The sequence below is a fragment of the Hylobates moloch genome, unplaced genomic scaffold, assembly GCF_009828535.3.
Source record: "Hylobates moloch isolate HMO894 unplaced genomic scaffold, HMol_V3 SCAFFOLD_2, whole genome shotgun sequence".
Taxonomy (NCBI): domain Eukaryota; kingdom Metazoa; phylum Chordata; class Mammalia; order Primates; family Hylobatidae; genus Hylobates; species Hylobates moloch.
In genome coordinates, this window is record NW_026652277.1 from 126,614,810 (window position 1) to 126,641,537 (window position 26,728).

Consider the following 26,728-nt stretch of genomic DNA (forward strand, 5'->3'; position numbering starts at 1 on the left):
GGACCTAGGATACTTTTCAGACCAGTTTGCCTTTTAACAGTTCCTCCACCAGCAGTCAGTCAGGGAACACGGACTTAGACAGCAGCCTTTCAGCTCCTACACTGAGCAGATTAGCTCAATGCTGCTTTTGTACAGCTACCCTCTCTCTCTTTCTCCCCATCCTATCTGGCATGTGCTCCCCACAGCCCTCCAGCGGGCAGTGGGCTGCCCACACTCAGGACTGCCCAGTACTTCTGAGAAGAGGAGAGCTGACACTTGTGATTCCTGATTGCTCAGGCCCTGCCCTCCAGCCCGACTGGCCCAGGGGGTTCCTGTTAGCAGAAGCACTCTGATTTGTAGGGGTTTTTTTGTTTGTTTTGTTTTTTTCTGAGACAGAGTCTCGCTGTGTCACTCAGGCTGGAGTTCAATGACATGATCTTGGCTCAGTACAGGTGTGCACCACCACACCTGGCTAATTTTTTTTGTATTTTTAGTAGAGATTGGGTTTCATCATGTTGGCCAGGCTGGTCTCAAACTCCTGGCCTCAAGTGATCCGCCCACCTTGGCCTCCCAGAGTGCTGGGACTACAGGCATGAACCACCATGCCCGCCTGATTTGTTGTCTTTCATTAACGTTTATATCTACCTGCTATATAGGTGTGCCAGCTTACATCTTTTTTCCTTCTTAGCAGCTCTCAGCTGCTCCACAAGAGCACTGAGACCTGGGGCAGTTGGGTGATAGTTACTCCTATTTTTCTTCTACTCTAGTTAGATGGTGTTCAAATTTGTTCACACAGAGGTAACTGCTGTCTTGCTTTGAATTGTATAAAGTCAGAAAATAGATGTGACCATGTGAATACACAGGAAGTGTTGTCTTTCATCATTTTAGTCAACAAAATAGAATTTTATTGGTTTCCTAAACTTACCGAGTCCAGTTATGTAAACCCCAAATGTTTTTATTCAACTTTTTATTGACACAGAAGAATTCAGCTTAATTCATTTACACAAACTAAACACACTCAGTAACCAGTATTCAAAAGGAAAAAATAGATCGCTGCCAGCATCATCAAATTGATAATTTCTGGGCTCAGAATCCGCCACCATGGCCCCTCTCAGCTACTGCCTCCTCTGGGCAACTACCAGCCCCACTTCTAACAGCGTGGATTAGTTTGAGCCACATAACCAAGCTCCAGGTAATTGATAAGTGAAACAAAATTTAATATTTTTAAAAGAAAGGGACCTAGGAACTCATATAAACCTTGGGGATGGGCGATCCAGGGTAAGACAAGTAGAGTAGAGACAAAGCAGTGTTTTTTCTTTCACGATTGCTGACGCAAACGGTGACATTACAACAGTGAGTCACATGCCAAGAGTGACAGAGGACCCCAGTGTACCTGTGGAGAAAATCATAGTAATAGAAGCGCACACAGAACTGCCACGTCACAAAGGTTCTGTGCTTCATGAATATTTTTTTCCTTTCTTTTTTTTTTTTTTGAGGTGGAGTCTCGCTCTGTCACCAGGCTGGAGTGCAGTGGCACGATCTCAGCTCACTGCAACCACTGCCTCCCGGGTTCAAGTGATTCTCCTGCCTCAGCCTCCCGAGTAGCTGGGACTACAGCCGCCCACCACCATGCCCAGCTAATTTTTGTATTTTTAGTAGAGATGGGGTTTCACCACGTTGCCCAGGATGGTCTCAATCTCTTGACCTTGTGATCCACCCGCCTCGGCCTCCCAAAGTGCTGGGATTACAGGCATGAGCTACCACGCCTGGCCACGTGCAAGAATGTTTAATATTTGCCTTCTGACTTTCAAGGTATCTTTTGTTGCATGTATGTGTGTTTGTGTGTGTATGTGGTCTGCTGCTTTACAGATTAAATTGTGAGCACCTTTCTGGGGTGAGATGTCCTGAACTCCCTTTTCCAGTTGTCACATAGGAGGGGGGAGACCCTGTTGGGTGATCTGGAAGAGCCAGGGCAGAAATTGGCCAAGGTGACGGTGCGTGGAAGAATCGTGGTCAGCCTGATGGATACCTTGAACGTTCTATGTATTGTGTCGTCTTTGACGTGGTTGTCCTATGGAAATAGACTGTGTGTCCTCAATGGACTCTAACAGGTCCACCAGCCAGAACAGACCTTAAAATATAACATGTGTCTGTGTCCTTGATTATACTCAAGTCATGGGTTAGTGTCATGAAACAAATGTGAGGTAGTTAAGGTTCTCAAGTGAAAAATTTTTTTTTTTTTTTTTTTTTTGAGACAGAGTCTCCCTCTGTCACCTGGGCTGGAGTGCAGTGGTGCAACCTCTGCCTCCCGGGTTCAAGCAATTCTCCTGCCTCAGCCTCTTGAGTAGTTGGGACTACGGGCATGCACAACCATGCCTGGGTAGTTTTTGTATTTTTAGTAGAGATGGGGTTTCATCATGTTGGCTAGGCTGGTCTCGAACTCCTGACCTCAGGTGATCCACCCACCTCAGCCTCCCAAAGTGCTGGGATTACAGGCATGAGCCACCGCACCTAGCCCTCAGGTGAAAATGTAAACTTACTTGCAACATTCTCTGATTTCTAAAATTATTTGAATTTTATAAGAGAAACATGTTTGCTGTTTTTCTTTATAAAAGTCATTTTACTCCACAGCGTGAAAGAACATTTTGTAGAACTTGGCATAAAAGAAATTGCTGAGTCATTTAGTTGTTTTCTCTTAAAGAATTAAAAATGCTTTACATATGTCACTTTATATTCTAAGTAGTCCCATGAGATGCGTGTTTAAATGGGACACATAATTTATTTAATGTCAGTAGTAAAATGGAACCGAATTTTTATTATGCAGTTACTAATTTTGCACTAAGAAAATAATGCCTTTTATTGAGGAGCATTTGTGGGACTTTTATCTTGCCCTGGCAGAGAAAATTCGGTGACTCTCTTGTGGGGAAATTTGCTTTCCAAACCATATTTTCCCTCTTTATAAAATCTTTTGGCTGAGTGTGGTAGCTCATGCCTGTAATTCTAGCACTTTGGGAGGCCAAGGCAGGAGAGCTTTTGAGCTCAGGAGTTTGAGACCAACCTGGGCCACATAGGGAGACCCTGTCTCTACAAAAAATAAAAAATTAGCTGGGTGTGATGGTGCATGCTTGTAGTCCCAGCTACTCAGGAGGCTGAGGCTAGAGAATCGCATGAGACCAGGAAGTCAAGGCTGCAGTGAGCCATGATCGTACCACTGCACTCCAGCCTGGGTAACCGAATGAGACCCTGTCTTTAAAAAAAAAGATCTTTCATTTAGTACAGTTTGGGTGTCTGTAGAAGGAGCCGTTTACTTTGTCTGCATGGTTGTTATTTGACAGATTTCTTGATCTTTGTTTCAGTTTCAGGGTACCTGCAGAATACAGACATTTTGAATTAAGAAAACCACACGTCTATCTTCAAAATTGAGATTACCCTCTATATTTCATTTCTCATAATTGCACAGAAAACACCTATTTTCCTGTATTACAGTCTTCGCTTTTCTGTTCCTATTAGCTTCATGGCCTAAGTAACATTCCTATGATTATTTTGCAACAAAATGGGGAGGCTAAAAAGTAAAGTGATTATTTGTTAAACAAATATAGTGCAATTTATGCAGACAAACAAGTGTTACCTCCTTCAGAACAGACCCCTCATCCAATATCTTAATTCTAACAAGCGTGTGTCAGAGGCTAGGGCCTTGACTTTTGAGAGGACCTAAAGGTAACTTGGAACCAAACCTGATAAATAAGGGGTGAGCAACTTACATGGGGAAGGGAACTGGCATTTCTTGAGCTTCCATAATAGGAATTATGTTTATGGGAATGGCCCTGTAAGAAGGGGACTACTGTCTCTGTGTTATAGCTGGGCAGGTTCAGAGAAGTAAATGGCCTGCACAAATTCACATAACTAGTGAATGGGTCCTTCTCCAGGTCTCCAAAAGTGATTTATGCTTTCTTCCATATTATGATGATTATTTTATTTACTGTTTTTTTGTGTGTTAGAAAAATGTGTCTTTAATATCATAGAACGATTTTTTTGGTCTGGTTTATAAATCGATCCTGAATACAAATGAACAAGAGGAAATAAACATTTTGAAGAATGTCATCATTATTGAAATGAACAACTTCTTGGAAGGAACACCCTAATATAGATGTCTATGTTCTATTCATGTATGTGAGAAAACAAGTGTTTGGGATTATGCGTCATACGTGATAAATGACTTCACCCAATTTTCCAAATTATAAGACTTGAATTTCACACTGGATGTTTCAAAAATTTGTTGATTAACTTATTGGATAGTGAGTCACTCATTCACATATTATGGAAGTGACTTTAGGAATGTTAACTTGATTATTTTTGGTTAGAGCTAAAAGCACTTGCTGCCATAAGGTTGTTCTTTCATAGGCAAATAACTGTGCTGACATTGGAGGCAGGAAGGATAAGACCACCAGGCAACTCTAAAACTAGGAGCTTAGTCACCCTATGAGGGTCTGGTACCCGGTCAGAGGCCACTCAGATTAGAGGGAGTTCTGGGCGGCAAAGAACTTGGTGCAGGTGTTTTCTTAAAAGTTTCTAAGGAATTAGAATTTTGTTAGTAATGTTCCTCTACTAAGAGTATCAGCATCAACACTTAAGAAAAGATGGGGGAAAAAATAGGGAGTCTCAGCATAGAATTTCTGAGATGTAAAAAATAAAGCATTTTCAGCTGGGCGCAGTGGCTCACGCCCGTAATCCCAGCACTTTGGGAGGCCAAGGCAGGTGGATCACCTGAGGTCAGGAGTTCGCAACCAGTCTGACTAACAGGGTGAAACCCTGTCTTTACTAAATACAAAAAAGAAATTAGCCAGGTGTGCTGGTGCATGCCTGTAATCCAAGCTACTTGGGAGGCTGAGACAGGAGAATCGCTTGAACCTGGGAGGCGGAGGTTGCGGTGAGCCAAGATCGTGCCATTGCACTCCAGCCTGGGCAACAAGAGTGAAACTTCATCTCAAAAAAAAAAAAAAAAAAAAAAAAAAAAGAAAGTTAGCTGGGTATGGTGGCAAGCTCCTTTAATCCTAGCTACTCGGGAGCTGAGGCCGGAGAATCACTTGAACCTGGAAGGCGGAGGTTGCAGTGAGCTGAGATCGCACCATTGCACTCCAGCCTGGGTGACAAGAGTGAACCTCCATCTCAAAATCAATCAATCAATCAATAAATAGAAATGAAACGCTTTCATAAGTCCAAGACAACTTCTTGCTTTTATGTTTTATGACTTTGTCACTTAACTTATTTAAAAATTTTGATATCATTAAAAAAATACATTTGTGACATCCAAAATATGTAAATGTACCACTTATATTCCACATAATTCTTGGTACATATAGGTAGTCAATAAATGTTTTCTAAACTGAATTGAACTCAGAAATTTTTAAAGCATGTTGAATATGCTATATGTAATTTTGTAGTCTTTTTTTTGAGATGGAGTCTTGCTCTGTCACCCAGGCTGGACTGCAGTGGTGTAGTCTTGGCTCACTGCAACCTCCAACTCCTGGGTTCAAGCAATTCTCCTGGCTCAGCCTACTGAGTAGCTGGGACTACAAGCACGTGCCACCATGCCCAGCCAATTTTTGTATTTTTAGTGGAGATGGGGTTTCACCATATTGGTTAGGCTGGTCTTGAACTCCTGACCTCAAGTGATCCACCTGCCTCGGCCTCCCAAAGTGCTGGGATTGCAGGCATGAGCCACTGCGCCCGGCCAATTTTGTAGTCTTTTATACAGATAATATCTGTTTGCTAGTGTGGGTAAACTGTTTTACTTGAGTATGCTAATAGCACAGCAGAGTAGTTAATACAATATGATTGAGAAAAACAATTTAAAAGTGCTTTATATATACATATATCACATTATGTAAGGTGGGCCAGTGAGCTGGTAGAATCAGGAAGCCAAGATGAAGCCAGGCAGATAGGCCTTGTGCTCTTCTGGAAGGGTTGTGGCCAGCTCTGAGGTAAGTGTTATTTGAGATGCAGAAAGTCATTCCAGTTATTTAAAAAATCTCTTTCCAGAAACCGAAAGTTCCAGCATCTCCCACCAGAGAGGAGGATTCCTGCTTTTCCTTTCCTAAGCCCCCAGTGGACCCTGCGAAGATTAGAAGAGTAAGCAGCGCCAGGGCTCGCTTATTCAGGGCTGCTTCCCAGCGGGCCCTTCTGCCGGACAGATCCCTTCCTCCCTCTGACTGTAAGGCCATGTAACATCCTGTAATCTCTGGGGACAGGCATGCTTCTTGAATTTGCACACAAAAGCTATTTTTATATGATTTTTCCTAACCCTGGATGATTTTTATATTAACTAAGAGTTAGTTAATATTGGGCAAAAGCTGGGTTTTTGAAATGGGTTAAGAAACATTGTTCATATATTTTTCTGGGTGCTTATAAGGAATATCTAAATATCACAGTTGGTAGGAAAAGAAAATTAGGATAAGTGACTGGGCGCGGTGGCTCATGCCTGTAATCCCAGCACTTTGAGAGGCCGAAGCGGGCAGATCATCTGAGATGAGGAGTTCGAGACCAGCCTGGCCAACATGGTAAAACCCTGTCTCTACTAAAAATACAAAACTTAGCCGGGTGTAGTGGCACGTGCCTGTAATCCCAGCTACTCAGGAGGCTGAGGCAGGAGAACTGCTTGAAACCAGGAGGTGGAGGTTGCAGTGAGCTGAGATCGTGCCACTGCACCCCAGCCCGGGTGACGAGCAAGACTCTGTCTCAACAAAAAAGAAAAAAAAGAATATTAGGATAAGTATTCCCTAGTGGATGGTTCATGTATATCAGAAATAAATGATTTTTAAATTAGAGTTCAAAAAGTTGTTAATTTTATTAGAAATTAATGAAAATGATAAGATTCTTATAATGCACATTAAACTTACTTCTTTGAGAATGCCCTTCTGATCCCATGTTGAGCATGTAAGCAAAATTTGAATGAGTCTTTTCCTACTGCCTGAGAATTGCTGCCAGGCACCTAAACCTGGGAACAGAGAGGCTAAAGATCAGAGCCTGAGGAGTCCCACCAACAATTGGAATCACTCCCCATCCAGGGCATACTAAGGGTTTCTCAAACTGTTGAAAAGGACCCAGAAATGGATGACAATCAATTTAGTGGATCACACCAGCATTTTTTAAAAATGAAGTAGAATAGAATATAATAGAAAATGTCAGAATACATAACACACAATAGGGGCAAGTTTTGCTTCAAGAGACTTCGGTCTTCAGTGTGTGTTCAGGGTCATATTATAAACTGATTTCTGACTGTGTGTGGTCAAAAAAAGTTGGGAAACCACTTTACCAGGAGCTGACAGAACTGGTTCTCCCTCCATCAACAAGATTTGATGAAGAGAGATAGGCTTACAGTCACAGAGAGATGGGGAGAGCCTGGAAGATACATACCAAAGATCACAGCCCCCACCTGAGCATCATACTTGACAGACAAGTATTTTTTTTATTCATTTCCAACATTTAAAAGGTAGAAGAATCTCATGGAAGGATCCAGATTTATGACTTCTTGTGAAAAATCAGAAAATCTGGCAACACTGGGTCCCCATTCCATGCGGCCACAATGGGGCATGATCGGAGCTGAGTGGTACCTCCATTCTGTGGCCAGGATATGATCTGCAGTCACCATGTCCCCAGCCTGTGCCATTCACTTGCCTGTCTGGTCCCTGATGTGGCTGAAGAGTTAGAATAAAGGAGAAAAAGAAAGAGAGAGAGAAAGAGAAAGGAAGGAAGGTAGGAAGGAAGGAAGGAAGGAGGAAGGAAGGGAGGGAAGGAGGGAGGGAAGGAGGAAAGGAGGAAAGGAAAGAAAAAAGGAAAGGAGGAAAGAAAAAGAAAAAGAGAGGGAGGGAGGGAGGAAGGAAGAAAAGAGAAGAGAAAAGACAAGACAATGAGGATATGCAGGGTGTGTGCCTCATGCTGTGATGCCGTGACCAAGTAGATCATCAGGCAACTTGCTTTACCTTGATGTCCCGATTTGTTTCCTTTCTTACACTGCTAGTCGGTCTGATATTTATTGAACTCCTACTAAGTGCCAGACACCATTCTAGGCCAACAAAGTTCTGTCCTCAGCTTACAGTCTAGTGAGAGGAGATAGACAATAACAGGAGAACAAATAAGTAAGAGAATTTGAGTGCTGATGAATGCTCTGAAGAAGATAAACAAGATAATGGACTCGAGAGTGACTGTGGTGGGGTAATTTGCTTTAGCTCAGGTGGCTTTCTGAAAGGTATCTTTGAGGAGCTGGCAGCTGAATAGGAAGGTGCCTCATGAGAAGAAGGTAGCCATGTAAAAATCCATGGACCAAGTGTCCACATGGAAGGAAAAGCGAGTACAATGACCGGGCACAAGAGCAAGTGCCGGTGGTGGAGGACCTGGAGGTCCAGTGGCTGGAAAGTGGCTGATCAAGGGCAGTTGGAGGGAGCTGAGGCCGCAGAACTGCCCAGGGCCTCAGAATATGGAAAACACCCAGCTGTGTTCTACTTGTAGTGAAAAGATAGGGTTTACCAAAGGGAGAGACAACGTGATGTAGGTTTTTTCAACAACAGCAGTTCTCAACTGTAGCTGCCCATGAGAATCACCTGAGGAGCTTTTCAAATGCTCCCGCCCCCACCCCCCACCGCAGTCCCATGTCAGCTCAGGTAAATCAGAAAGGGTTGGTAATTGCAGGAGCAAAGGGCTTGCCAAGATGAGAGGGGGCTGGGACCTGGAGGTGAAGGGCACTTCTTATGAACAGGATGGCAGGATTGGTGCGAGGACTCATACCGTGTTTTTTATTCTGTGTTCTTGCTTGTGAGGTTGAATACTGTGTATGTGTTTCATGCATTTTTAACTTTTGGGAGTGCACACCAGGAAACCCTGCTGCTTGCCGAGGTACATGCTGATGTGAAAGTGACCACAGAGATGAGTGCTTTGCCCACCATCCTCCTCCTCAGTGCTTCCCCAGTGGCTTAGCTCCTTCTCCCCTGGGGTACCTGACTGTTGTCTTCATGCTCTGGGAGGTGCCCTCTGCAGCTGTGATTTCCCAGCACTGAGGCCAGCTTCACACCTCCAAGGTGCACTGAAGCATGTTTTCATCGTGGTTCTTTTATCCACCCTGTTTGCAGTCACCCCTCTTCACCATTCAGGTCATCCCTGAGGTCTGGGCCAGCATTCAGGAAATACTGGCAGCAAAAGTCGTTGTTATTTTAAAAGCACATGTCATCCAATTATAAAGTTATAAAAAATATTTGAGCTCTCCAGCCTTGGAATCATTGTCATTTGTATAAGAGGTCCCTGGGTTTCATTTCAGATCCTCTCTATTGTTTAGAAGAGGTAGGCTTCGTGGAGTCACTGAGGCTGTAGAAATGGAGGGCATCCCTTCGTTTGCTGTGAAGTCATTTGTGGCTGACACTACCCCATAGGCAGGGCCAGGGTGTGGTGGCAGGTTTGGAATTCCTGCTTTAAGACAGTGAAAGAGGAAGAGACTTGTGTAGTCATCTCCACAAGGCCAGCAGTATAACTGCTTTGCGTTCACATAGGGTTTTTGGCTGGAGGTGGCACTGCTGTGAATGCTTCCCCAGTTATTCAAGCCAGATAAGAGGCCTGAGAGCAGTACCACCTCCTCAGCCATCCCTGTCACACTCTCTGTCACCAAGCCCTACATGTGCTTCCTGACTAGCTCTTGAGTCTGCATTCTCCCTCACCACTGCCATGCTGCCTCCATCCCTCTTGCCTCATCCTGTTTTGCTGCTCTTAAACCACCGTCTGCTCACTGGGGTGCTGTGATGGTCTGCAGGTGGGTGGATGCGAGGCCCTCAGCCAGAGGAACAGCCAGTGGAGCCTGAGGATGCTGAGCTCCCAACACGACATGGCTGTGAGCAGCAGCCTTATCCCTTTATCCCAGGGGACCATGAAAAATGATCATTTTCTATGTGTTCCGTAAAGCACAAGAGGTCGGGAAGCAAATAAAGATCAGATTGCACCATCCTCTTGCTGAAAACCCTTCAGAGGCCCTGCTGTGCCTACAGAAGTGTTTGCCAAACTGAGTTCCAGGGAACTCCAGGGAACACTTTTGGCAAAACGTTAATAGCTTTTCTTTGGAAAAAGGGTTCAGTGCTCAAATAGGTCAGGGAAACACTGCCTACCCCTCATCTTCTTGGAGAGTCTCTGTGCACATGAGTGTATTAAAGTGTTGGTGGAGAAATCTGTTTAATTTTAATTCAACACAGCGTTTCACAAACCTGCTGGACTGTGGGATCTGTCTTTTGGGAACACAATTTGGGAAACACTAGCCTACTATAGAAGTTGGCAAACTTTTTCTGTAAAGGGCCAGATAGTGAATATTTTAGACCTGGTCCTTATGGTCTCTGCTCAACCTCCTCAGTTTTGTACTGTAGCATGGAAGCAGCCATCCACCAATTTATGGCCACTGAAACTTGAATTTCATGTAATTTTCACTTGTCACAAAATATTGTTCTTTCTTTGATTTTTTTTCTAACCATTTAAAAATATAAAAACCGTTCTTAGTTTGCAGGCTATATGAAAATGAGATAGGGCAGATTTGGTGGGGCTTGTAGTTTGCTGAGCTCTGGTGGGGGTGGCGGGGGTGGCGGGGGTGGCGGGGGATGACGTCCCAGCTCCTCCAAGTGCACAGCTGTGTTGTGATCCAGCCCCAGCCTAACATTCCAGGCCCTGCTCACGCCTGTCCTGGGCCTGCCCCCTCACGGTGGGTGCACCGGCAGGGTGGAACCCCTTGTGGTTCCCCATACCCACCCTGCTGTTTCAAGCCTCAGGCAGAACCTGCTATGTAATTTGCTGGGCCCAATTCTGAATGGAAATGTGGGGCCCTTTGTTCAAAAATTATTAAGAGTTTCAAGATAGCCACAGCAGAGCCTTAAAACAAGTATAGGCCCTTCTAAAACTGGGGTCCTGCCTGACTGTACTGGCAATACACACTTGAAGCTGGCTTTCACTCCAGACTTTTGTTCTCTTTTCTTCAAGCTGTTTACCTCTTATTAACCATTGAAAATGCTTCTCAGCCCCCACCTCCTCTGTGAAGCTTTCTCTGACCAACTCCCAACCCCTCAAGCTTTCTCCACTCTCTCTGTCCCCTCCTTACCTGGCTGGGGTCACACTGGGCTTCATTTATCTCTTTACACATCTGCCCCCTTTGTCTCCCCTGCTAGATAGAGCAACGTCATTAAGAAAAGTGTTTTTCTTTGACTGTTGCCCAAGAGCCTATAACAGGGTGTGGTATATAACAGGTATCAAATAAATATTTGTGAACCTGAACTGGTCCTGTGTGGTAAGGCTGCTGGGAGCTGTCTCCTTTTGAAGTTTACCCACGATCCATCACAAAATTCATATAATGTGCTGCAACTGTCTACCGAGAAGACACAGACCATAGTTACACATGCTCAGTTTCATCGAGGACATTGATCAGGAATGAGAGTGAGCCCCCCAGGGCAGCTCTTCGTTATAGTAATAACTGACAAGCTTACTCCAGTAGATTTGAAGATAGACAGGTATAGCTCCTCGACCTATAGGTATGGTTGGATTTCCCTTCTAGAAACTCCATGATGGCTGGGACTTGTTCACCACGGCTTCACCGTGCAGTAAACAGCACCTGGCACATAGTGGTGGGTGCTTAATAAATATTCAGGGAGTGAATGAATGAGAGAAATGAATGCTAAAAGATAACGATAGGCTAAAAATACTTTGTAATCGGAAACAGAATGTGTGCTTCATAATTCAGTAGTAAAGTCATTTAAGGTGGTGTGGTGGTATGGAGAGAGCCCTAGCCCAGAAGTCAGGATTCTTGGGTTCCAATAATCATAATGACAATAACGTCTAGGTTTTGAGTGTGCTAGCACTGTATAAGTCACTTTACTAGGCCACATCATTTAAAATCTCACCACATCCCCAAGAGGTGGGGACCATGGAAGGTGGTGTGAATTGAGCATCCACATCACAGAGTGGGTGCTCAGGGGGGCCTGCAATCGAACCCAAGTCTGAGCCAAACCCTGTGGTCCTGGCTCTCCCTGTGACCTTAGACAGGTCATTTAATCTTTGGGTTCTCAATTCTCCCATCTTAAAAAAAAAAGAAAGAAGCCTAAAATCTCTGAGGTTCCTTTCAGTTTTAAAATTTAGTGTTTTGAAAGCAGGGAGTTTGGTCAGAGGGGTAGAATAGGTGGTTTTGTTATTATTAGTTTTTATTGGTTTGTTGGTTTCTTAGTAAGTACAGAAAAGGAAAGGAAACCTTGAGTCATTTTGAAAAATCTTGCAAAACAGTAAGTATTTTTCTACATGAAGCTCATCCCCACCCCCCCACACTGTATTATGGGAGATTTACTCTCTTCCCCTTTAACAAAATGTTTTCTCACAGACTACAGCCTTGTAGCAGCATAGACAATAAGCTATTCCTAATACCAATTTGCTGATAAGGGAAGTGTTATATGTCTAAGAATCTGTAGTCATAAGCAAAAAGGATACCTTCTTGCAACTCCATCTTATACCTCTTTAGAGGTATGTTTCAATGCCCTCTCCTTTCCATTGCAGAGTAGTGGTCTACTAGGCTAGGCCTCCACAATCCACCCCTCACCCCTCTAATCACCTCTCCTCCTCTTTGCCTCCTTGCACACTGCATTCCTGCTATTCCTTGAGCACCCCAGGCACAGTGGGTGCTGAAGAGTCCCCCACTTCAGCCTACCTTAGGGCCTCCATACCAGCTGGTCTCTGTGCTGAAAATACTGGCCCTGGTGGCTGGATGCCTCACCCCATAAAGGGTTTGTCCTCCCTACCCCGCTGTACCCCCCCATTCCAATCCCCTTGACCCTTCCCTACTTTTATACTTTGCTTTTTTCCCATAGCACTTATTATAACATGTCGTATACCTTATTTATTATGGTGATTGCTTATTTTCTGTTTATTAGGATGTAAGCCCTGTGAGATCAGGGATCTGTTTTGATGCACACCAAGTGCCTAGGACAGTGTTTGACATGGGGGAGCCACTCAGTAAATATTTTTGAATGAAAAATTACATGATCAAATTCAGGAGGAAGAGCTGCTGTTATGGGACACGGAAGTACTTATGTGAACTAGGTAGTTTATAAGCCTGAAGTTGAGTGTTTGCCTTCAAGTAGACTCTAAGCTGATAGAGATAAGATTCTATACATTTTTACCTGCAGAATTGATGGTGCCAGACTTAAGATTACTGGTCTTGTGTACGCTCAGAAAGGCTTTGGCCATAAAATTCCAGACTTAATTATAAGCAATGTATAACTTTTAAATCATATAAATTCTTAGATTGAAAAATAACATTGAAAGGTAGTGATTCCTAAAATAAGAATACTTCAACAAAACATTTTCTTGGTTATATTGCAGCAAAGAAGACAGTGGAATCCAAAGAAACAGTTATGATGGGGGACTCTATGGTGAAAATAAATGGGATTTATTTAACAAAATCGAATGCTATTTGCCACTTAAAGAGTCACCCACTTCAGCTAACTGATGATGGAGGCTTCAGTGAAATAAAGGAGCAAGAAATGTTCAAAGGAACAACATCCTTACCATCTCATCTCAAGAGTGGAGGGTCAGTATTCTTTTTATTTAATTTTCTGGTCAGGATAACGATATCATTTACCAGTTTCTTCTCTATTTTATATAGATGATTGGTTTGCTTTTTCTCTTTTATGTAAGCAGATTTTATATTAAGGGTACATGAATAGGAGAGACTACTTCTCATGGCCAAATGGAGTTGATTTTATATCATTCCTTATGTAATACTCAAGAACACTTTTATTCATGACTGTCAAAGTGCTGCTTCTGTAAGACTATCAGAATAAGATTTAGTTGGACTATTCCAGCCATCCCTTGAGTGATGACTGATCATTCCTTTTGTATGTTATTTGGGATTCTTGCATGGCCTGGAATCTCCTATTATCTCCCTTTGGGTTAGTTCACAGTCCTTAACTCCACAAGAGTGGACACTTATTTTATTCTTCAGTAGATCTTGGATTAAATATTTATTTTGCAAACATATGGCTAAAACAGAAGAGTCCTGTAGATTTCAATTATCTGTGAGATCCCTCCATTAGTCCCTCATAAGTGAATGGTTGGGAATTACTTTATTTCATACCATGTTCCTAGATAGGGTTTCCTTGAGAATCAATCTTCCTACCATATTAAGGATCTGTGGAGAAATGCTTGCTGTTTGGACTGTGAATTCTTACCCCGGTGTTTTACTGAAGAAACCTTGAATAATTGGTGGCTGGAATCAGGGAAAGAGTGGAGAGAAAAGGCTCTGTTTTCCAGTCCCAGCCAGTAATGATGCTAAGAGAGGCAGAACGTCTTGAACTGGACAGGGTCACTCAGTTTAAGATATTTTTTTCTAGGACTTTCCATTGGGTCATCATGGATAACTGCCCAGTTCAGATTTGCTTAACAAGATTAAATTCCATGGGCCATTTTAAGATCAAGTATTTCTTACACTCATGTTAGATTTCGGGTCTGACTTTGGCTTGGACACATGTGGCATGCTTAAAACTTTTCCCCCAAGTGGCTGCTTGCCAGCTTGTTTGGCTGAACCGACCTTGTCTGCTGACACAGCCTGAAGAGTGTCACACATACGGAATTTATATTAAGCAACCTAGTAGTCCTTGTAATGTCGTTTCACATTCAGAACATTTTTTTAAATTAAAGGAAAAATGAAATGTCTCCTTAAGTGGAAGAGAACGACTTCAAATTGGGACTTTGGGAGTTGAGTAGAAAACATCAAACTGGCCATTGCAGACAAATCGTTTCCAGTTGGTGAATAAGAATAGGCTGTGGACCTCACAGCTTAAACATAAAAGGCAGCAGGAAAACTTGTGTTTCTTTCAGTACTGAAGTAAAAAGGAAACATTTATCTTGCTGCATCCATCCTTACAGTAATGAAAGTTGACTAGAAAAACCAGACAAGAGCTATTTAATTTGTTTATTTGCAAACCTTCAAATGTGGCAGAATAATCTGGAAAGCCAGAGTTCATTATGTCTTCCTCATTCTGGGACAGCAGGGGCATTTTCAGTTATATATTTTATCCCACAGGCAGCAAAAGACAAATCAGTTAGCACTTCTTCCTCACTGTCCAAAATTATGAGGCATTGGCAACGGCACTAATTGTTTTCTTTGTGTTTTGTTAGGACGGCTTTTGCATCATATAAGGATTGTGTCTAAGTTGGGTTTGCAATGTACCCTGGCAAGGTTAACTTTCAGTAACATTTTTGCTTTATGAATCTTTACCTCCTTTAATCGTTGGGTGGAATTTTGTTGGAGTGGTGCCAAAAAAAAAGTTTATATAGTAGGATTAAAACAAACCAGAAAACAGAAACTCTTAGCAATTCTTTCATTAATGACATTAATGAATCAGTCTGGGACACTTAATAATTGTTTCTTGTAAACATTTAAGTGACTAATTCCAAGAAATGATCTTTGCTATGCAGTGGAGTATTCCCAGTTTTGATGGTAGAGCCCTTCCCTCAATTAACATTTTTTCATCTTTAGACCATAAAGTGGAAAATGAAGACTCTTGTCAGTGAGCTGGGCTGGCAGGAGCAGGGAGGGTTGAGAAGGAGTGTGTAAGTAGACCATGGAAAGGGGACAGAGTGGGTGAGGACACACTCCCAGTGTGGGGGCCTTACAGGCTTGTCCAGTGTGAGAGCGGCCACCTGTGTGGTGTGTGTTTATCTGGCTGGGAGAGGAAGGAGCATTCTATTTCCATGAAACTGCAGTAATTGTATACCCTCATTTAAAATATGGATAATTCAGATATGGGATGGACTGGAGTTCAACTTTATGCTGGTTATGGTGGAAAAAGGATTTGCTAAGCAAAGTATCGTTGTAAACAATGTTTTAGAGGACTATTTAACTTTACAAAAGAGAACACACTCTTAAGCACTTATGGAACTGTCATCCTCAAACCTCGTGCCAGTTGTGATAGTCTCCATATGCCCATTTAGGGATTCATTTAAGGTCCAGCGGACTTGCTCCTCAGGAATACTTCACCATCACTTGCTTTGTATTACTATATGGATTGAAAGTAATGCAGCTGCCATTAACAAAATGTGTGTATGCACCATCCATCCATCCATCCACCCATCCACCCATCTACCTATCCACCTATCGACATATCTACCCATATATCCACCCACACACCCATTCATCCACCCATCCAACTGTCCATTCATCCATCCATCCACATACCCATCCACCTGTCCATCTACCCATTCACCCATCTACTCATCCACTCATCTGCCCATCCATCCACTCATCCATCTGTCTACCTACCTACCCATCCATCATCTACCCATCCATTCATCCATCCATCCATCCATCCATCCATCCACCTATCCACCCGTCCATTCATCCATCCATCTATCCATCCATCTACCCATCCACCCATCCACATATCTACCCATCCATCTCCCCATGCACCTAGCACCTACCCATCCACCTATCCACCCATCCATTCATCCGTCCATATACCCATCTACCCATTCATCCACCCATCTACCTATCCATGCACCCATTCACCCATCCCCCATCCATCCACCCATTTATCCATTCATCCATCTATTCATTAACCTATCCATCCACCCATCTACCCATCTATCCAGCCATCCACCCACCCACCCACGCAGTCATTCATCTACCTATTCACCCACCTGTTCATCCACCCACCCACTCACCCACCCATCCATCCATCCATCCATCCATCCATCCATCCATCCATGGAATCTCTTTCAAAGCAGATGAATCTCTTTACCTGCTTAAAAAAACTGTTAAGGCTTTCCCTGTAAATGTTCAAACTGTCATGGTTTGGAAACGTGATCTTTAGGAGGAAAGCCCAAGAACAGCCAATTGTTATGGAGAGTCAGGGACTCTTCCTGAGGAGGCAGAATCTCTGGATTTAGGTTTGGTTCTCTCTCAGCCACTTGATTTAGCTGTATTTGGCAAGTCTCTTAACACTTTCAGGGGCTCAGTTTTCTAATATGTAAAATGGAAATAACTCTGCTCTTTTACTCCCATCTCCTTCTAGCCCTCACTGTAGGTTGTGGAATGATGACTAAGGCTTGAAAGCCTTACTAATAAACTATCGAGTGCTCTTAGTATTGTTGGAATCAAAAATAAGAAAAGAGGGCTTCTGGTTAAAGGCACAAAGGCATTCTCCAGTAATCCAATGAAAGAAGCAAAGAATGAAAAACAGAGAAGTAAATTTCATCAATGAAACAAACAAAAAAATGGCTACGACCCTGAACTACACAACATGAAGCATACTTTACACTGCAGTATAGGCTTGATTTTTGTTGGTCTGTCTGGCAAACAGGCCTTCTTGCATTGTGTAATAAATGCTGCTCAGTCCATATTTGGAGAAGGGCTAGCCCTGTCTTCCCTGTGTCCCTCCCAGGGGTGGTTATGTGGCCCAAGGCTGGCTAATCAGAGTTTGCCAACCCCAGCTACAGCAGTTGATTCAGAGATGGGCACGTGATCCAAGCCAGGCCAGTTGCATTCCTCCATGGGACTTTCACCAAGGCCTTTGGGGAAAGTGCTCTTTCTCCAGGTTCACAAACTATAAAGATGATGTGGCCTTGGAGCTGACAGTGGCCTTTTCACAGCCTTATGGAGAGAGATTCTGAGAGGGAAGTGGTACATAAACAAAAAGAGCAAGGAATGAAGATAATGATCAAGTTCAAGGATGATATATAAACCTCTAGATCCAGCTGTGCCTGAAGCCACCACATCAACATTGTAGAATACTGTTTTGTGAGCCAATGTGTTCCTTTTTCTTTCTCCTTCCTTCCTTTCTTTTTCTTTTCTTCTCTCCTTCCTTCCTTCCTTCCTTCCTTCCTTCCTTCCTTCCCTCCTTCCCCCTTCCCTCTCCTCCTTCCTTCCTTCTTTCCCCCTTTCCCTTTCCTTCCCTCTCCTCCCTCCCTCCCTCCCTCCCTCCCTCCCTTCCTTCCTTCCTTCCTTCCTTCCTTCCTTCCTTTCTTTTCTTTTCTTTTCTTTTTTTTTTTCTGACAAAGTCTAGCTCTGTCGTCAGGATGGAGTGCAGTGGCACAATCTTGGCTTACTGCAACCTCTGCCTCCCTGGTTCAAGCGATTCTCCTGCCTCAGCCTGCCGAGTAGCTGGTATTACAGGCATGTGCCACCACGCCAAGCTAATTTTTGTATTTTTAGTAGAGATGGGGTTTCACCATGTTGGCCAGGATGGTCTTGATCTCCTGACCTCGTGATCTGCCCACCTCGGCCTCCCAAAGTGCTGAGATTACAGGTGTGAGCCACCGTGGCTGGCTTGCTTTCTTTTCTTTTCTTTTTCTTTTTCTTTTTCTTTCTTTCTCTTTTCTTTCTTTTTCTTTCTTTCTTTCTTTCTCTTTCTTTTTCTTTTCTTTCTTCTTTCTTTTCTTCCCCCTTCCCTCCCCTCCCTTCCCCTCCCCTCCCCTCCCCTCCCCCTCTTCCCTTCCCTTCCCTTCCCTTCCCTTCCCTTCTCCTTTCCCCTTCCTTCCTTCCTTCTTTCCTTCCTTCCTTCCTTCCTTCCTTCCTTCCTTCCGACAGGGACAGTTTATGATACTTTAGATTAGGTTTTGTTACTTGGAACATTGCATTCATAAGAATCTAGTTAACCTTCCAGGCCCTACGAAATCTAGATGATAACAAGGGGTAACTTGAAAGTGGACACATACCTTCTCAGACCTTGAGCAAGAAACAGATTTCACTAAAACTGAGTCTCTTAGTTCAGAAAGTTGTACTCAATATTTAATTAAAGATATGAGATCTAATGATGTAGGCAGGCTGTGGGAGCAGGGAGTATGCCCTGTGTAAGGACTCCATTCAAGATCCAGATCATGAAGTGAGGGGGAAGATGGAGCTGAGGATGACACACACTCCTGGTTACATATGAGCCAGCTAGTTTGTATGTGTGTGTTTTGGGGGAGGGGCTTGATACATTAGAATTTAAGGAGCCCAGCGTGTGAAAGGGCTTTTCTGTGCGTCACAGCGACCTGCTCCACACAAATCAAGGGAACATATACTCCCAGGTCAGCAAAGGTAATGGATTTGGTGATTGCAAGTTTAAGAAAACAGACTAAAGTTTAAGCTACAGAATACCCCCCGTTCACTCTCTCTATGGATCCTTATTCAGCGTCAATAAATAAATGACTCTGTTTAAAGACAAATACTATTAAGATAGGAACCAATGTGGGACTCGAGCTTAGATATATAAGGAACATAGCAAAAGACAGATGAAGGAAGTGGATCACAGAAGGTATTACCCTCCAAAAACATGGAAAGAGTTCAAACAATTTTCCATAGTCTCAGAGAAATTATAGATAATGTGATCATTCTCTTAAAAAAAAAAAAAAAGAAAGAGTTCAGGCATGGTGGCTCACGTCTGTAATCCCAACACTTTGGGAGGCTGAGGCAGGCAGATCATGAGGTCAGGAGATTGAGACCATCCTGGCTAACCTGGTGAAACCCTGTCTCTATCAAAAATACAAAAAAAATTTAGCAGGGCATAGTGATGGGCGCCTGTAGTCCCAGCTACTTGGGAGGTTGAGGCAGGAGAATGGCGTGAACCTGGGAGGCAGAGCTTGCAGTGAGCCGAGATCATGCCACTGCATTCCAGCCTGGGCGACAGAGCGAGACTCCCTCTCAAAAAAAAAAAAGGAAAACAAAGGAAAAAAGCACTGTTCTTTGGGTTATAAGAATTTAAATTAGAGATTATAAGCCCACATAAGGAGATGAAAAATAAGCTTATAGTGTGCAAAAAAGAAATGAAAGAAAAATGTATCAAGAGGAAAGCCACATTAGGAATAAAAAATTAGAATAAAACAGGTGAAAATACAATAGGACGTGGTGGACAGGCTAGAAGAAATCTTACAAAAAGAAATGAATAATAAAGCTATGAAAATGATGATTGAGATAGATATGGAAGAATGAAACTTGTTTTCCTGAAGAAGGTAATTATCTTCCTTCACTTCCTCTGCTAACGCTATCTTACTGTGAATTGTCAGACACTTTTCTAAGCGCTTTACATATATTAAGTCATTTAATATTCACAACAACTCAGGAAGAATGGAAGAGATCAGAGCAGAAAGAAGAAGAAAAATATTAAGACATAATAGAAGAAAACTTTCTGAAACAAATACTTAAATCTGAAGCTCCAATGGACACATTGTATTCCAAGAAAAATTTGATATGGAATAATCCATACTAAGACATTTCCACCAGTGCTCAGCACTAGAACACTACCCAATACATAGTATGCACTCAGTGAATAATTGTTGATTGGGTGGGCAAATGGAAGAAAGTTTCGTATGGCCATCCTGGCTGAACAAATAAGTCACATAAAAGGAGAAGAAGCCAGGCTGGCCCCTGTTTTTCTTAAAGAATCACTCAGTGCCAGAAGGCAGTAATGTCTGTGAAGTCCTAAGTATAATAAGGGGTAACTAAAGAATTGTATTGCCAGTCAAGTTGTACAGAAGCAACAGATAGACTCTTTCAATGTGAATGAACTGAGGGAATATACTACTCATGCACCTTCCAGAAAACTTGTAGACAACAAAATGATGAGTCAAAATTCAAAACCTAGAAATGAAGAAGCTATGGTAAAAGCATTCATGGTGAGTACAGTAATGATTTTGTTTTCTTATTGGATTAAAACTAAACAACTCTGGTTATGGAACAGAAACCTTGACAATGTGGTAGTAATATAAATAACCAAAACCAGTACTTGGGAGGAAGTGTGAGTACTGATTTCTTTGCTTTCATAGCAGGGAATAGATTTGTCAGTAGCTAAAGTCTGAAATTGAAATATATAGTTGAAAAAATAATGATTTCAGCATCCTAATGTTTTTCATTACTTTTTTCTTAACTTTAGAGAGATCTTTTAGAAACTATTCTCTCTTTGTGAAGACCCATTCATCTGAAGTTCTACAATTCCTTCAGTTTCACATCAATTTCTTTTTCTCTGTTAAGTTCAAGCAAAATTTATACTTAATGCTTTTTCACTACAATAACATGTATGGTATGATTCCATTTATATGTATCCATTTACCTGCCCTCCCTCCTGCCCTTCTGTTCTTTCATTCTTCTATCTTTTCCTCTGAACATATGCAGAAATATGTCTGGAATGATGTTGACCACATATTATGATGTTTATTTCTGGGTGGTGGGATCCTGGATAATTTTTTAAAAATCTTCTTTGTACTTTATTATATTGCCTGGCCTTTAAAAAATAATAAATATATCATTTTTTCAAAAACAATGAAGTCATTATTCTTTTAAGAAATTAAGAGCAATGTGGCTGAGAAACTTTCCATTTGGAAAAGACAAGACATTGGCCTGATTTTGTAGAGACCCTCCTTGTTTCTGTCCGATAAGCGTTTCCTGGTAAGCAATGCCCTGTGCTGAGGGGTTGGGAGATAGAGGAGTGGACCCTGTCCATGAGGAGCTTACCAGCATGTCAGGCCTTGCTTCTCAAGTATGGTCCCTGGACCAGCAGCATCAGCATCCCCTAGGAGCCTGTTAGAAATGCAGAATCTCAGTCCCCAGACTTACCGAATTAGAATCTGCATTTTTATAAGATCTGCAAGTGCTTTGAATGCACACACAAGGTCTAGAAGCACTGTTCAAAGATGAATTCAAATGCTGGAGGAATGAAAGGGGAACTGAAAGAAGGTATACTGAGAGTTTAGAGGTCAGAGCAGCTAATTCTGACTTGAGGATCAAGGGAAAATTCCTAGAGTAGTTTGGATTTGGGGGTGCTGTTTGAAGGGGTGCATTTTCATGAGGGATGGAGCACTGTGTTCTTAGCTAAAGGAGCAGCATAAGCCAGAAGTGGGATTTGACGTGGCAGTGGCAGGAGGCATCCTGAGGCTGCAAGCCATGGTGCTGAGCAGCATGTCTGGAAGAGAAGTTAGGGACACGTGACAGATGGCCTTCAATGCTACTCCCAGGTATGTGGGTCCATTGTTTAAATAAAGGTGCACCACTGAGAGGTGACTTTCGCTGTCAGTTATGTGAAAGATGAATGGGGAGAGGGGAGCCTGGGACAAAGGAAGCCACTGGGAACCTGTTGTAGCAGTTCTAGCATAAGGTGTGAAGGGAGCATGGCACCAGGGCATTCAGAATGGAAAGCAGAGATGGAACCCTGCATGGCACTAGTTAACACAGTAGCATGCTGCAGAAGAGGCCAATCACAGCCGCTGCTCCCTGTACTGAATGAAGTCCTCACAGATACAGCACTGACAAGTTACAAGGGCTTTTCACATGCGGTGCCTTGAAACTGTGGGGCTTTGAATATTAAGGGGAGTATGAAACCATGCGCCTTTAAGCTAAGGGAATTTAAGGTTAACTAAGTTAAGCTAACATGGATAGCCTCAAAGCAATATATCTAATCGTGTATATATATATAGAACTTTAATAATAACCAGTTACTGATTATTGAAAAAGGTGCCAAGGGGCGTGTGTGTGTGTGTGTGTGTGTGTGTGTGTGTGTATTTTAGTTTTGTGCCCAAGCCAACACTATTAAGTACCTTGGAGGACTTTCTTAAAATTTTGATCTTACAGACATCCCTTTAAAACCATGTCCTTTAATTTCAAGTGTTTGTGTAAAGCTGTTTAAGTAGAATGTTTTAAGTTTAGTAATTAAGAAAAAGTGATAATCTGACTGGACACAGTAACTCACACCTGTGATCTCAGCACTTTGGGAAGCCGAGGTCAGGAATTCAAGACCAGCCTGCCCAACATGGTGAAATCACATTTCTACCAAAAATACAAAAAATTAGCCAGGTGTGGTCCTGGCTACTTAGGAGGCTGAGGAGGCAGGAGAATCGCTTGAACCCAGGAGGCAGAGGTTGCGGTAAGCTGAGATCGCACCCCTGCACTCCAGCCTGGGTGACAGAGTGAGACTCCATCGCAAAAAAAAAAAAAAAGAAAGAAAAAGTAATAATCTCTCTGGAAACTGTATATCTGGTGCTTTAGGCTATGAAACATGCTGAGGGGACCCTCCCTCCATTGTCCACCCCTCTGTTGGCATTACCAAATTGCTGTTGAAGTATGGAAGAGACTATAAAGCAGGATCAGCAAACTAAGGCCCATGAGCTAAATCCAGCCCATTGCCTGTTTTTGTAAATAAACTGTACTGGAACACAGCCACACTCATCATTTACCTATTGTCCATGGCCATCTTCACACTGCAGCAAGAGTTGAATACTTATGACAGAAACTGTGTGGCCACAAAGCCTGAAACGTTTACTACCTGCCTTGAACCTACACAACTTGAATCTAGTTTGAAAAACGAAGTGTCTTTTTCTTATGGCAAGGATAAGTTTAGTTCAAAAGTTGCTAAATTTTCTCTTATCCATAAGCATCCTTTACAATTTCCTTACATGTCATTTTTTCCAAAATGGAAATAAATTTATTGACTTTTTAAACATTCCAAATCCTATTTTATCTACTTCCTAATATTTGTTTAGTTATTCCTCCAAAGTAGGAATAAACAAACTACAGTCAGCCAGGTCCAGTGGCTCACGCCTGTAGTCCCAGCACTTTGGGAGGCTAAGGTGGGCGAATCACCTGTGGTTGGGAGTTCGAGACCCGCTTGGCCAACATGGTGAAACCCCGTCTCTACTAAAAATCCAAAAATTAGCCAGGTGTGGTGGCACATGCCTGTAATCCCAACTACTTGGGAGGCTGTGGCAGTAGAATCACTTGAGCCTGGGAGGTGGAGGTTGCAGTGAGCAGAGATCACACCACTGCACTCCAGCCTGGGCAACAGAGCGAGACTCGTCTCAAAAACAAACAAACAAACAAAATAACTACAGCCTAGGAGCCAAATCTGGCCATCCATCTGGTTTTTGTTTGTTTTGTTTTTCTTTTTTACAGCCCTTGAGCTAATAATGGTTTATACACTTTTTTAAATCATTACATTTTAAATGGTTACAAATGTAACCACGTAGTACCTGGATTTTCCCACTTAGCCCACAAAGTATGCAATATATATTATCTAGCTCTTTAGTGAAAAAGCTTGCTGACCTCTGACTAAAGAACCTTAGTCATAATAATTAGAAGAACTGTCAGAATTATAGCAAAGTCTGAATTTTATAGGTTTTTTTTTTTTTTTTTTTGAGACAGAGTCTCACTCTGTTGCCCAGGCTAGAGTGCAGTGGTGTGATCTTGGCTCACTGCAACCTCCGCCTCCCAGGCTCAAATGATTCTCCTGCCTCAACCTCCCGAGTAGCTGGGATTACAGGCACGCGCCACCACCCCCAGCTAATTTTTGTATTTTTAGTAGAGATGTGGTTTCACCATGTTGGCCAGGCTGGTCTTGAACTCCTGACCTCAAGTGCTCCGCCCACCTCAGCCTCCCAAAGTGCTGTGGTTACACGTATAAGCCACCATGCCTGGCTAATTTTATAGTATTTTTAAAGAAATATACTTGTATTTCTTTGGGGTGCATGTGGTCCAAAAGTAGATATTGTCCACATGATTGACTCATGGATGGGCAGTGGTAACTCAAGTCGGTCCGTGTGTAGCACTGCCATAGCCACAGATTGGTTCTGGCTGTTCAGAGTGAAACGTAGGACCCTCCTCACTGATTGCAAGAGAAGACTTTGCTTTTGCTCTTAAACATGTGGGCTGAGGAAGAGAGGCCTGGGAATGCCGGACACATTTTGCTTTCATCAGAAAACTCCAACCTGGTTACAGCTGGAACTGAGGGAAGGGCAGAGCTGAGAGAATCACAGAAAGATGCAGCCAAAGGCCTGATTGCACCCTGCCTAAAACCCATCCTACCTGTCCACATTCAGGTTATGTGAGTCAATAAGTTCCATTTATTGTTTAAATCCATTAAAATTAGGTTTTTGTTATTTGTCAATTAAGATATCCCAAAGAACAAAACAGTGCCAATCTGCATCTACGAAGAATTTCACAGAGGAGCTTTAAGAAATAACTTCTGAAATTATTTTTGGTACATGAAAAATCATTGCAAAAAAATTTAATTACAGTCTTTAATAATATGGAACAGGAAACTAGGAAGAACAATTTTGCTGGATGACTGAATTAAGATCCAAAAACATCTGATAGGCAGGAATGCTTTGCCAAATGCAGCACTGTGGAATTTAGGAAGAACGAGCAAAGGCCCAACCTGGATGGGAAAATCTGCCTTAGTGCACACGCAGGAAAAGATTAGAGACACCCACCACTGTGATGTGACCACCAAACCGCTAATGTCATTTTAGGCTGCAGCGTTACTTAGAACATCTCCTCTCTGTCCTCAAGCCATACTACCTTTGGCTGAGTGCTGGGTTCCAGACTTTAAAAGGGATCCAGACAAGCGAACACTCACTTCGAGTAACTGAGTTTCCTGGAAGAGATTTGAAACCTCATCATGTGAGGAACAATTGAAGGGACTGGAGGAGTTTGCTGATGACATCAGTGACAACCACAGCCATAATAGTAAACATGTATTATTTACCATGTGCCTGGAACTGTGCCAAGCAATTGCACATCCTATCATTTAGTCCTCACAACAGTCTCACATTGGGAGATAGTGTTATTTATCACCCCCTTATACAGATGAGGAAACCAAAACTTACCCGAGGTCACACAGCTATAAGTGGTTGAACCATGGGATTTAAACCATAGGAGATGACTTTATGTGGGGAATGCAACATCTTTAAATATGTGCAGGATTATCAAGAAGAAAAAGAATAAAGATTTGTTTCATGCAGTTCCAATTAGTAGAACCAAGACCAATGAGCAGAATTTACAAAGAAACAGATTTCTGTTGAGTACGTCAGTCCATCTAATCTTCCTTTTCTCCTTAACGGAGTGATTTTCTTTTCTTGATGCCTCTCTTCCCCATTCAGTCTTACTGTGGGACTTCAGCTCTATGGCTGTGTGGAAACCCTGGTAGGCTTCCCCTGCTATCCTGTTCCTCCATGGCTACATTCTGTTATTTCCTCTGCCGGAAATCCTGTTAACCCTTGACTTATGGAACCTCTTGAATGTGTTCCTTCTTCTCTAGTTGCACTGTCACCCTCAGATTAGTCCTTGTTCCTTCTCTCCAAGTCTCCTAAATCCTCTTGTCATTGCACACCCCCAAATCCCATCACTTCCTTGTGTAAGAACCTATGACCGTTCCTTATTGCCTGTCAAATCAGGTTCATTTACTCAACCCATAGAAACCTTCTGTGACTGTCTTACTTGCCCTGGGCACTTATCCCCTGCCCTCAGTATCAGGCTGCTTGTGCCTGTCTTTATTTTCACTCATGCTATTCCCCTTTTGAGAGTAGTGTTGTCATTTGCTGGTTTAACTTTTATTCTTTTATTATTATTATTTTTTGAGGTAGAGTCTTGCTCTTTCACCCAGGCTGGAGTGAAGCGATGCAATCTCGGCTCATTGCAACTTCTGCCCCCTGGGTTCAAGCGATTCTCCTGCCTGAGCCTCCTAAGTAGCTGGAATTACAGGCGCCCACCACCATGCCTGGCTAATTTTTGTATTTTTAGTAGAGATGGAGTTTTACCACGTTGGCCAGGCTGGTCTCGAACTCCTGACCTCAGGCGATCCGCCTGCCTCGGCCTCCCAAAGTGCTGGGATTACAGGTGTGAGCCAGCGCGCCCTGCCTATTATTATTTTTGAGACAGGGTCTCACTCTGTCACCCAAGCTGGAATGCAGTGGCACAATCACAGCTCACTGCAGCCTCGACCTTCTG

At 42.8% G+C, this 26,728-nt stretch overlaps 1 protein-coding gene across 6 annotated transcripts in view; it reads left to right on the top strand.

Moving 5' to 3' along the window:
- The window catches only part of ARMC2 (armadillo repeat containing 2), a 127,761-nt gene that overhangs the window by 15,730 nt on the left and 85,303 nt on the right, over positions 1-26,728 (top strand). For all 6 annotated transcript variants that reach the window (XM_032156125.2, XM_058435452.1, XM_058435451.1 and 3 more), the window contains 2 exons: positions 6,019-6,190; positions 13,360-13,567. In XM_032156125.2, the coding sequence (XP_032012016.1) occupies positions 6,019-6,190; positions 13,360-13,567 (380 nt within the window). The remainder of the gene's footprint in view (positions 1-6,018; positions 6,191-13,359; positions 13,568-26,728) is intronic.